The sequence below is a fragment of the Coenobita brevimanus genome, chromosome 96 (genome assembly GCF_032717465.1).
Source record: "Coenobita brevimanus isolate Jiangsu-jjx chromosome 96, ASM3271746v2, whole genome shotgun sequence".
In the NCBI taxonomy this organism is placed as follows: Eukaryota; Metazoa; Arthropoda; class Malacostraca; order Decapoda; family Coenobitidae; genus Coenobita; species Coenobita brevimanus.
Genome location: NC_137049.1, coordinates 28,821,523 through 28,834,821, shown reverse-complemented (window position 1 = coordinate 28,834,821; position 13,299 = coordinate 28,821,523). Strand labels below are relative to the sequence as shown.

Below are 13,299 nucleotides of genomic sequence, written 5' to 3'. Positions count from 1 at the left end.
TTGATGCACTTCCTGTGGGTCTGGCTTAGTGGAAGAGGGGCATAAGGTATCTGGGGACATGGGCCAGTGTGGCACGGGACACCCGTAAGCCTCCCCGTAGCCTCCTTTGGGGTAGGTGTCACCTCCCAATGTCCTTCTCTTAGGGTGGTGGTGTCGGGGTCACTCCATCGGGTGGGTATTTCATGAGCCTACTGCTACTTTCCCTCTACTGTATAAGCGATATATCCAATTCCTTTACAGGAATCTATTAGGAGGTCTCAGAGAGGGAGTTCGGTGCATTTGCTTTGCAATGGTACAAGGCTCACCTACCAGACTATTCCCTACCTCTCCCCCTTCCCCTTCGCCCACCCTCAGGCCTCACCTCAACTGGTGGTCTCGCCTTAATCCCTCTTAACTACAGTATACTGTTGACAGTAGTGTGGACACTTGCCAAACCCCAACATGAGCATCTGCTCTCTATTGCCATCTCACCTGGTGGATCATAGTCTCTAGCATAGACTAGGAACAGGAATGAGTCAATTTCGTACTGTCCCGTATATTAAACCATTTTTATCACACATATTCATAAATTTATGAATAGTTTTGGCACACACTATTTCATTCGGTAGTGCATTCCACTGATCAATTTCCCTATTTGGGAAATTGAGTTTCCTTACATCTTTATCGCCTCTCTTTTTATGTAGTTTTTTTGCAGTGTCCTCTTGCTGAGGCTTCCCCATATGTTATTTACTCATTTATGTCTATTTTCTCTTTTCCTGAGATGCATTTACACAGCATGATCATGTTTCCGTTGCTAGATTCAATTTTTCTAGCTTTTCTTCGTAGATCCCTTAAGCTTGGTACCCATCTTGTAGCCGCCTTTTGTACTTTTTCAGTCATATCTATGTGTTTTTTGAGATGAGGATTCCAGACTACTGATGCATACTCCATTGATGGTCTGATGAATAATGTTATTATCTTTCTCAGCATGTCTTCATTTATATATATGTGAATGATATTCTCTTTGTGGTAGGTGGGGGCGCTCACCATCCACTCACTCGATGTAGTACTGCTCTCGAGTGTCTGCCCTTTCCTCTCCTCCATCCTTCTTTCCTTCCATCCTGTCTTTCTTTCCTTCAGTCTTTCCTCGTCCTTCTGCCTACGGGTGACTTTACACTCCCTCTTCTGTCTTTCCTTCATTCTTTTCTCTTCCTTCTGCCTGTGGGTGACTCTACACTGACAAGCCAAATTCTTTTTTTTTTTTTTTATGTGGGGAAGAAGGAACCAAAGGCAATGAGCCCGCAAAACCGTTCCTTCCAAGAGAAAAACAAAATACAAGAGAGAGCCAAATTCAAGATCCATTCATTTCGAGATGCCTTGACACACTGCGTTTGAAAGACTGGAGATCATAGGAAGCAGGAAATACAGACAGAGGGAGACAGTTCCAGAGTTGACCTGTTGCATAAATGAAGGACTGGGAGTAACGGTTAACTCTTGCATTAGAGAGTTGGACAGAAAAGGGGTGAGAGTTTGCTGCTAGACGGATGCTACGCGCCCGTCGTAGAAGTGGAGGAATGCATGCAGACAGTTCAGAGGAACAGTGACCATTGAAGAAGCGATAGAAAAGAGATAAAGATGCAACATTGCGGCGAAGAGACAGAGGTTGAAGGGAGTCAGTAAGAGGGGGAGAGTTAATGAGACGAAAAGCCTTTGACTCCACCCTATTGAGAAGAGCTGTATGTGGGGAGCCTCCCCACACATGAGAGTTTTACTCCACACAGGGGCGGATAAAACCCCTGTATAGAGTCAACAATTGTGCAGGGGCAAAGAAGGAACGGAGTCGGCTTAGCACACCCAATCGCTTGGAAGCAGATTTTACAAGAGATGTAATATGATCTTTCTAAGATAAGTCCCGAGCAAATGAAACCCCAGGCATGTTCAACGATGATGCAGGATTAAGTTGAATATTATTAAACATAAGTGGGTATACCTGTGGAAGATTTTGTCGGGTTGATAGGTGCAAAAACTGAGTCTTTGATGCATTAAAAACAACCAGATTATTTTTACCCCAGTCAGAGATACGAGCCAAGTCAGACGTGTGCCATAGCCTCATCCCTTGCCTGTTGAAGTAACTGCTGAGATGGACGTTGTGGGAATCGAATGGAAAGGTGAAGGGTGGAGTCATCAGCATATGAGTGGATAGGGTTTGAAGGGTGGAGTCATCAGCGTATGAGTGGATAGGGTTATGTACGGCTTGGAAGGTCATTGATGAATAAAAGGAAGAGAGTTGGTGATACGACAGAGCCCTGAGGAACACCACTGTTAATAGATCTAGGAGAACGATAGCCGTCTACAACAGCGGCTATAGAACGACCAGAAAGGAAGCTAGAGATGAAGGCACAGATAGAAGGATAGAAACTGTAATGCTAGGTGTAAATAGGCTCGACTTCTCGTTCCTAACACACCTAACGTGGAACGGGGTCCTCTTTCGAGACCGGAGCTTAGTGCAATAAAGAGAGGCAGGACACAAAAACTTCAGGCAATAACCTTTACACGTATATTACCACAATCAGACACAGGACAAATCAGCAGATATTACAACATAATATATAGCAAAATAAAAACCTTATCTAGGACATGTGTATCTCGCAGGATACTTGCTTATCTGATATTAGCCTAGTGTATTCAGGGTACAGTGAGTATAGGCGCGCGCGTGAGGCGCGGGGAGTGAGTCTCACAAGGGGGGGAGGAGGGGTGGGGGGTGCGGGGAATGACTTGTGACGGCTAGGAGGGAGTTATGGTAATACTGGAGAGAGGCAAGTATTAACAATGGGAATTACACGTTTTCCAATAGCAAAGGGACTTTGGTAATTGATTCTATTCCTGGTTTACACTGACACTAGATACTGGGACGAGGGAGTGTCGTACAGGATTTACGGGTAGCGTGAGTGGGGGAATATCATTAACACTTTCTCGTATTATTTCTTTCGAATTTACAGCAGTGGGGGTGTATTACTACGGAGGAATTTCCAGGCGGCACAGTCTTACTAATTGTATATAAGGGACGTCACTCATAAATATAGTTCATCAGATCTTGGTTCACACACTCGTCCTTTATTCTCTCACTGTGATCTTACTTGCCCCGATATTCACTATATTAAGTCACTGCACGATATTACACTAGGTTCGGCAAAGTCACTCTTAACCTAAACCACTTGCACTGTTTCTGGGCAGCATCACACGTATTCATCGTGGGGGCAGAGGCGGGAACACGCCGTCGGCAATCCTGCCGGGCTAGGGGCACCGCCAAGGGGAGGCGTGCCGAGAGGGCACGGGAAGACTCGTAGGGGCGTCCTCTCGCATCCTGGGATACCCGTGGCCTCTGGGCTGGGCTCAGGGGTGTGGGCCTCGGGACTGGGGCCGAATAGCTCCAGAAACCTCTGGTGTAAGTCTCGGCCAGAGGTGGGAGCCTTACGTCGTCGTGGGGGCGTATGGAGATTGTGCCCGGGCGTCCTGGGGAGGATCAGGAGAGACTGCGGAATGCTGTCTCCAGCATCTAGGGGTGCCGACAGGGGAGGACTGCGGCACCGGCTTACACTGGGGTCCGTCAGGTGCGTCTGCTCCAGAGCCAGGCGTAGGGAGTGGAGGCCAGGGGAGGCTGTGAGGCCCGACCGGGCTGCCGGGGTGACGTCTCGCTCTTTGCCTCTTTTTGTCAGGGGCCTGGCGATTGGCCGTGGCTGCCCAGGGGCAGGGCTCTCAGGTGTCGGGGCCCAGCAATTGGCCGTGGCCTGAGTGGGGGAGTCAGCACACCTCTGAGCACCTTCAGAGCGACAGTGGGCCATCTCACGAAGGCGGGAGTGGCAGTAGGCCGTCTCCTTCTGCAGGAGGGGGGAGCGACAATAGGCCGTCTCTACCAGGGCACCTTCGGAGCGACAATAGGCCGTCTCACGAGGGTGGGAGCGACAATAGGCCATCTCTACCAGGGCACTTTCGGAGCGACAATAGGCCGTCTCTACCAGGGCACTTTCGGAGCGACAATAGGCCGTCTCACAAGGGCGGGAGCGACAATAGGCCGTCTCGACCAGGGCACCTTCGGAGCGACAATAGGCCGTCTCACGAGGGCGGGAGCGACACTAGGCCGTCTCCTGAGGGGCAGTGTCTGGAGTGTCTAGAACAACTCCACCCATAGCTGGTTCAACAATCCCACTCCGTGAAGGTAGTGTCCTTCTCCTACGATGGCGACGGCGTGGTGGCTGCGTGATATAGGGGTGCACGGCAGGTCAAAGCGAGTACGTGATGGACGTCCTTCCTCTCTGCCTTCCTGTGTGTGTCACACACACACACATACACACAAGAAAGCAGAGAGGAAGGACGTCCATCATGTACTCGCTCCGACCTGGCCACCTTACGCATCATCAGCTGGGTGTCATCAGTCACCAGGTGGGTACCAAGGAGATGCAAATTTGTAAGAAGTTATCTTTCTAAGTAAGAATTACCACAAGATGAGCACCATCTTTAGTAAAGTGAATATGGAAGGAGTTAAGAAAAGGGATACTGTTAGAAAACAGGATGATTATTTCTACCAGAAAACAGAATGATTATTTCTACCAAGAATTGGTTGAAATGGAAACATATAATAAATTAGTAGAGAAAGTGAATAAACTGGAGGAAACATTTCAAAGTGAAATAGATGAAATTAAGAAGGAATGCAGAGGAAGAAATTGAACAATTAGTAAAGGAATTAAACAAAAAAGACACAACAATAGATGAGCTGTCAGTTGAGGTAGTTTCACCTAGAAGGAAGACCAGTGAAATGGCAAGTACAATTGTGAACCATGAGTGTATTATGGAGGAGTTCAGAAATGATACAGAGACAGTTAGGCAAGCAAGCAGTCAGATGGACCAAAGCAGTGATATTGAAGAGAAGATAACCCACGTGAATGAAATGATGAGAAATTTCAAAGATGAAGTAGACACTACACAATGTACGGTATGCTGAAATGGTGAAAGTAAGGAAAGACTTAGAAACAAAAGTCAAAGAAAAAAGCATTAGAAAGGAAGTGAAAGAAATAATTAAAAACAACCCAAAATCAGTCAAAGATTCAGCAGATATCAACAATTCTATAGTAATTATTGGCCTAGATGATGAAGAAAGAAGAAACAAATTTTGAGAGACAAAAAGATGGTAAATATAATGAACATATTGGAGGAAGTATCAGCAAAAATGTATGATAAAGACAGAGGAACACAAAAGGCTAAGGAAATATGAGAGAAATAAGTCAGGGCCCCTGAAAGTAACCTTCCAGAGTGGGAACACTGTGGAGGAAATGCTAAAAAATGCAAACTCATGGAAAAAGAGGAGTTGAAAAAAATATTGACAAAAAAAATGCCTGACCAAAGAGGAACTGGGAATACTAAAGGAAAAAAGAGAGGAAGCAAAAGCAAAGAACGAAGAAAGATCAGAGGAAGAGTAAATTTTTTACAAAGTACCCTGTAATTGGATTGCAGGTATGAAAGTAGTACATAACCAACAGGGAATAAAAAGAAGGAAGGTAGTAGACTCAGGCTATGGCAAGTACTGTATGTAAGCAAGATGATTAAGTTGATGTACTCAAATGTAGATAGAATGGTGTCTAAATTATTAGAGATGAAAGACTATAAGTGACTGGGGAATGGCTGGGAGAAGGAGGGAGGTGAGAAGACAGGAAGAAATCAGTAGGATAGAAGTTGTGGAAGCAATGAAGAAAGTCAAATTGGGGAAAGCCCCAGGAATTGATGGAGTGTGTGGTGAAATGCAGAAGCATGGGGGAGGAACAGTAGTAGAATGGATGTGGAAGATGTGCAGATTGGCCTGGGAGGAAGGTAGAGTCCCGGAGGATTGGATGTCAGGTATAATCGTTCCCTTGTACAAAGGAAAAGGGGAAAAAGAAGTGTGTGGTTACCACAGGGGCATTTGTCTTCTTAGTATGAGAGGAAAAGTGTACGGTAGGATACTTATTGACAGAGTTAGGGAAATAACAGAGGAATTAGTTGGAGAAGTACAGGGAGGCTTTAGGAAAGGAAGAGGTTGTGTAGATCAGATATTCATTTTTAGATCTTTAGTGGAAAAGTTTCTAGAGAACGGAAAGTTGTATGTGACCTTCGTAGATTTAAGCATATGACAGGGTGGATAGACAAGGATTGTGGAAAGTATTAAGAATGTATGGAGTGGATGGGAAGTTGTTGAATGCTGTGAAGAGTATGTATGATGGTGCGAAGGCTGCAGTGAGTGTGGATGGTGAACTGAGTGAATTTTTCTATCTGAAAGTTGGGTTGAAACAGGGATGTGTCATGTCTTCATGGTTGTTCAATCTGTAGGCTACATGGATGGGGTAATAAAAGAGATACAAGGTAGGGGAGTGAATGTTGGAGTGGCACTACTGAGAGAGGGTAGTGTTTGGAAACTCCCTGCACTGTTGTTTGCAGATGATACTGTGTTGTTAAGTGAAGATGAAGGGGAGCTGCAAGGCTTGGTGGATGAGTTCGGGAGGGTGTGTAAGAAACGGAATCTAAAGATGAATGTAGGGAAGAGTAAAGTGATGGTCTTTGAGAGAGGTGAAGTCAGTGAATGTACAGCGAGGTTGGATGGTGAGGAAATGGAAAATGTGAGTATGTTTAAGTACTTGGGGGGTGTGATGAGTAAGGATGGAAGTCTGGAGGGTAAAGTGCTTGAAAGAGTGCAACAAGGAAGAAAGGTTGCTGGTTCCTTGAAAGAAGTGATAAGAAACAGGGAAGTGAGCATGGAAGTGAAAAAGTTGCAGCATGACAGTATTGTGATACCAACTCTAACGTATGGAAGTGAAGCTTGGACGTTGTTGGAAGGACACAAGTCAAGAGTGAAAGCAGTGGAAATGAGTTATTTAATAGGGGCCTGTGGAGTCACATGGAGAGACAGGCTGACAAATGAGGATATAAAGGAGCATTGTGGTGTGGATGTGGATGTGATAGGAAGCGTTATGAGGAACACACTGAGGTGGTTTGGCCATGTGGAGAGGATGGAGGGTGAGAGACTGATGAGGAGAGTGTATGTGAGTGAGGTGGAGGGGAGGAGATGGAGGGGGAGGTCGAGGATGAGATGGAGTGATGGAGTGGAGAGATATATGAGGGAGGGGGGTGTGAGTTGGGAGCAGGGCAGTGAAATGGCGGGGGACAGGGCAACGTGGAGGCGATTTGTTTGCGGCCATCCCATGCAGGATTAAGGCGTCAGGCAATAAATAGATAGATAGATAGAAAGACTATACTGTACCAAAGAAAAGGGACCACATATAATTTGCCTAACTGAAGCAAAATTAACCCCAAAGATATCAAACAATACCCTAAACTTAGAGGAATACAATATACGGAGAAGAGACAGAAATTTAAGGAAAGGAGGAGGAATTATAATATTAACAAAGAAAAATCTACAAGTCAGAGAAATAGAGCTGGATATCCCCTCACAAGCAGAACTGACTGCAGCAGAGATTAACACATCTGAAGGGAAAGTAATTGTGGCAAATTTATACATGCCACCCAAAACAAACATTTGAACATTTGAGATAGAGGCGAATATGAAGACCTGGCAGAAAGTACTATTTAAAGTTTAAGAGCATTACTACATAGAATGGAAGAGGAATCTAATAGAATTATATTAACTGGAGATTTCAATAAAAATATAAATTGGAATACTTTAGATGTAAGAAGCCATGAAAGCTGTTGGGATCAAAAGCTCCTTGATCTTGTGCAGAGTTTTTCCTAACACAACATGTAAAGGAAAAAAACAGAAAAAGAGGACTTGACGATCCATCAGTACTAGATATTATATTTACTAGGCTAGAAAATGATATTGGCAATATACTGCAATGTATCACCCTCCATACGGCAAAAGTGACCATGCAGTATTAAACTGCAACTTCAGGATTGCATATGACATAGTTAACAGTAATGAGAGTTACAAAAAAGAGCTTAAACTATAAAAAGGGCAACTACCATGACCCTAAGAAGTATTTATTAGAATTAGATTAGGAAAAGGAGCTTAGAGGACAAGATTTAAATGTTATATATAGAAAATTCTGTGAATTTTATGAAACAGGAGTCCAAAATTACATCCCTCAGCACAAAGAAGCATAAATGAAAATAAAGATATGGCTTAATACAGAAAGTAAAAAAAATCAAAAGAAAAAAAAGAGATTTGCTGTGGAATTGATACAGAAAACACAAAAGTGAGAGTGCATATAAAAACTATGAACAGGTAAGAAGTGACTATACAAGGATAAGGAAAGAAGCTCAAAGACAGTTTGAGGAAGACATTAGAAATAAAAGTAGCCATCAACCTAAGCTACTTTACAGCTACATCCAATGCAAAACCAAAGTTAAAGATAAAATACAGTCTCTTACGGACGAGGGGATCATCTATGCACAAGAGAAAGACAATTTTGAAGCACTAAATAAAAATTTCTAACAAGTTTATACAGAAGAAAATAATTTTTAAAGAGATGATATGGAACATGCATGCCCACACATATTACCAGATATACAAATATCAGAAAAAGAAGTACAGGTATACCCTGGTTTAACAATGTAATTGGTTAGGTAAAAACCCATCATTAGGCAGGGCATCACATATCGTGGTAGATTTAACATGTAAAGTAATGGGATGCGTTTTTCAGACTTGGGTTTCCTCCCCAGTCAAGTCCAAAACTCACCCAAATGAACCCCAAAAGAAGTTTAAAGCTAATCTAAATGGCCTAACATCTGTCAAAGAAGTTAATTTAAGCCTAACACCTGTAAATAACTCACTAAAACCAACAAATAAAATCTGAAAATCGTCAAATACAAGTCTGGAAAAAATCAAGCTTAGCAACTATACCCCAAAATGACAATGTTCACCTCTCCTTTTGCTCAAACACATTAATATTAGTCTAAAGACAGTTTATAAACCAACCTAAACACACAATTTTAGTCTAAAATATCATCAAAATTGGCTTTAAAAAAAATCAAAACCCATCGTTAAACTGGGGTTTGGCCACCGTTAGGCGGGGTATGGTGGTACAGTATTTCTACCCTCATTGTTAAGCTGGGGTATCGTATATCGAGGTATACCTGCACAGGAAAAGTTAAGTAAATTAGACAAAGGAAAAGCAAATGGTCCTGAGAAAATTTCAGGTTGGTTGCAACATGATATGCAGAAGAGTTAAGTAGACCTTTATATTTAATATTCAAGGATTCCTTAGGTCAAAGTAAACTATTGGATATTTGGAAGAAAGCAAACATTGTTCCCCTATTCAAGAAAGGGAATAGATAGAATCCACTCAATTACCAACCAGTATCACTGACCAGTTTTGTAAGTAAGGTATTAGAAAAGCTGATAAGAAAAGTTTGGGTAAATGTAGAAGAACAGTATGATAACAAAAAGGCAGTTCAGTATTAGGAAGGGAAAATCATGTGTTACTAATCTACTAAGCTACTATGATATAGTTACAGAAACATTACAGAAAAGAGAAGGATGGGTGGACAGTATCTATCTCGATTTCAAGAAAGCATTTGACAGAGTACCGCACCAAAGACTTTTATGAAAACTGTTCCATCAAGGAGGTATCCAAGACAACGTGTACTGTTGGATGCAGGATTTTCTCAGAAAAAGGGAAATGAGAATGGTACTAGGGGGAATTAATCATCATGGAGGGAAGTGACTGGCAGAGTTCCACAGGACTCAGTGCTGGCACCAATTGTTTTTAGTGTATATAAATGACATAGTAACACTGGAAATGGAAGCTATCTAAATATGTTTGTTGATGATGCAAAAATACAGAGAAGAATTACTAACATTCTTGCAGAAAGGTACAAGAAGAACTAAAGTAACTTCATGAATGGAGCAATAAATGGCAAATGGAATTTAAAGTGTACAAGTGTCATGTAATTGTGTGTGTGTGAGTCTGTGTGTGTGTGTGCAGGCTTTGTCAGATTACTTGACAGAGCTCAGCGAACTCAGTAAACACTTCCACCTCACAAGGTGAATTTTACCACTCCCAATGTTGAGTTGCAAACTCGAGGGGCCTATTAAGCAGCGCTGTAATCACATCACACTGTTAATGAAGGCTCCAACATGCATTGCCTGCATTGGCTGTGATCACATAATGACCAAGGTGTGTGATGTAAATATTGACTTGATATTTACTGTTGTTGGGGTGAATAAAGTCACCCAAGTAAACCTCTATGCCCAACTGACAACCCCATACAACCCGTATTACAACATCCATGTTATCTGAAAAATTATCAAAAATAACCTTTCCTGACAGACCCTTCAGATAAAGGGAGATTCCTGTATACTCTGCAACTGGATGATCCAAGGACTATCATACTGAGTTACTGTGGGTGGAGAAAAATACAATTCCAGGACACCTCAGTGGGAATTGAGAATGGGAGGAATATAAGAGAGAAACAGACAGTGGAAGAGGGAGGGGCACTGGTGTCAGTACACAGACTCAAGGAGGGTGAAGACCTTTCTCTCTCTATTGTTCTCTACTGTGCGTTTATGTATCGCATAGAACCTTTTATTTCCATGCAGTTGCATTAGAAAAAGATTCCATCCATCCATCATCCAACCTTTTTTGTTCCATCAGGAATGTAGGGGCCCAGGGCTAGGCTAATCAGTTCCAGCATTTGAGGAGAGGGTAATTAGCCAGCCTTGCCCCTGAGCACCAGTATACTGTATATGCAATAAACCCTAACCAGCAGTCAAAATAAACCATTAAATGTCCCATCCACTTGAGCACCCTGACACACTTGACCACCAGTCATCATCTGCTTGTATGGTTACCACCCAACATAGTAAATGGTTTCCTAGGCTGTAGGAAATTATTTGGCATGTCAGTGCAGTCACCTGAAGGCCGCATTACACCCAGCAGTTGGTGAACTTAATGTACCACAAAAGATGAACCTTTCAATTTGATCAACTAGTTATCATTCCACCACTCTTGTAACAATTTTTCACACAACACAATGAATTAAATAAACAGCCATATTCGGTAAATACATTTATTTAATCCCTACAAAACCCAACAGTTGCTCAGAAATGAGTAACTCTTTCAAAACACATACCAGACAATGAATCTTGGTAAAAGCTTATTCTTTCAAGTGTATGACAATTTGTTAGTGCAATAAATATGAACTGTAAGCTGCGATGCACAATATTTGCAAATAAAACTAAATGAAAATGGAAACTGGGAACCTACAGAATATAAGGGTCTACTTCTATGAAATTATGAAGTACAATATAATCTATATCACAAAAGTCTGGACACTTTCCACTGGAATCTCTACAGCTTGCTCTCTTTATCCAACAGAGCATGGACCTTGGCACGCAAACCCTGGAATGGTTCAAGAAACTAAATTAATAATGGAAAAACTAATAGACATAACTGTAAAAGACTTATTAGCTAAATGCATAACAGTTTTCTTAGCAATCTGTTCACTGATTATGACTTTCCTGAACATTCAAATATGATGCATGTTTTTATTCAGCACAGCAATCTTTCAAAGTACAGTAGAAGGTATAGATACTGTACAATCTTCAAATCTCCACTACTAAATGGAATCTCTTGAGTTGAATGACAACTGTTCTGCACTGGCAAAAATTAAAAAAAATAAGGATGTCATAAAACTGACAAATTAACTACTGACCTGTATTCTCAGCAAAGTCTCCACCCAAACAGCTAAACAAGTTCTTTTATACTGTATTCATAAAATACATACACTATCTATCTATCTATCTATATACCTAGGCTGCTTCCCCCAAGGAAAGGGAGGTAGCCGAGACAGGACGACTCACTCTCCATTTACTCATCCATTCAAACACATTCATTCGCATCTTAGCCCCAAAGGGGAGAACGGACAGATCCTCACCGCACCACACCGCACAAGGGTCAACTGGGCAATGCAATCAGTGACATCCGCAGCAGGGCCCGACAGCAGAACTGGTTTACCCCTGCCACATCATAACAGACCCATCCCCTTACCCGCACCTGACCTGACTAGCTGATCAGACCAAATGCGGGAGAATATCCCCTCAGGGCTGCGTCATCACTTATTCATTCACAATTTCTCTCCATTTATTTCTGTCACGCACAGCCACTCTTCCTTGCTCAACAGACATCCCTCTCGCATCCAGCGCTCTCTTCACACTGTCCATCCATCCTATTCGTGGTCTTCCTCTCAGCCTTACACCTCTCACATCAGATCTAGTTATCTTTTTCACCAATCGCTCATTATCCATTCTCTCCATATGCCCAAACCATTGCAACACCCTCTGCTCAACTCTACCAGCCATCTCCCGAACAACTCCAGTTCTCCTTCGCACTTCATCATTTCGCACCCGATCCATACGCGTCACTCCACACATACTCCTCAGACATCTCATCTCCATTACATTCAAACTTTTCCTCTCTGCTACACCCATATTCCATGTTTCAGACCCATATAATGCAGTCGGTACCACAACACCCTCATACAGCCTTCTCTTTACATCCATTCTAAGCGAACGACATTTAAACACTTTTTTCATTCCTCCCAGCACCTTTCCTACTTCATTTATTCTAAACTTCACTTCTGCATCTATTCTTCCATCCACAGCAACATGTGACCCTAGATATTTAAAACAATCTACCTCCTCAAGCAACTCACCATTCAAAACTATATTCATCCCCCTACCATCTATCAACCTCGTACACTTCATCACTTTACTCTTATTCTCATTTACTTTCAATTTCCTCCTCTCACACACCCTTCCAAACTCCTCTACCAACTCTCTCAATCTCTCCTCTGAATCAGTCACCAGTGCAGTATCATCTGCAAACAGCAGCTGCTTCAGATTCCACTCTCCTCCATCAACATTTACCAGACTCAGACCACCTAAAACTCTTTCATTCACCTCCCTTACAACACCATCCATGTAAATATTAAACAACCAAGGCGACATCACACATCCCTGTCGCAGCCCCACTCTCACGGGAAACCAATCACTCACAGTATTTCCCACTCTTACACACGCTCTACTATTTACATAAAAACTTTTCACCCCTTTTAGTAACCTACCATCAAGTCCATACAATCTTAAAATACATACACACTTTACAATTATTCAAACCTCTCTCCCTCTCTCTCTTTTCCCCCCACCTATGGATGGGGTAAGACAGGGCTCAGAAAGAAAGAGAAAGCACATTAATGGGAGAACTACCATCAGGCTGTCTAGTGAAATGGGCCGAACACTCAATTCATTTAGCTCCTGCAACTGGAATCTTGGTTCTA

At 42.6% G+C, this 13,299-nt stretch overlaps 1 protein-coding gene across 1 annotated transcript in view; it reads right to left on the bottom strand.

Annotated features, from left to right (window-relative positions):
• Window positions 1-11,023: 11,023 nt before the first annotated feature.
• LOC145413444 (uncharacterized) overlaps window positions 11,024-13,299 on the bottom strand; it is an 86,462-nt gene continuing 84,186 nt past the window's right edge. The window contains exon 16 of the mRNA XM_080283133.1: window positions 11,024-11,363. Within this exon, the coding sequence (XP_080139259.1) occupies window positions 11,313-11,363 (51 nt within the window). The 3' untranslated portion in view covers window positions 11,024-11,312. The remainder of the gene's footprint in view (window positions 11,364-13,299) is intronic.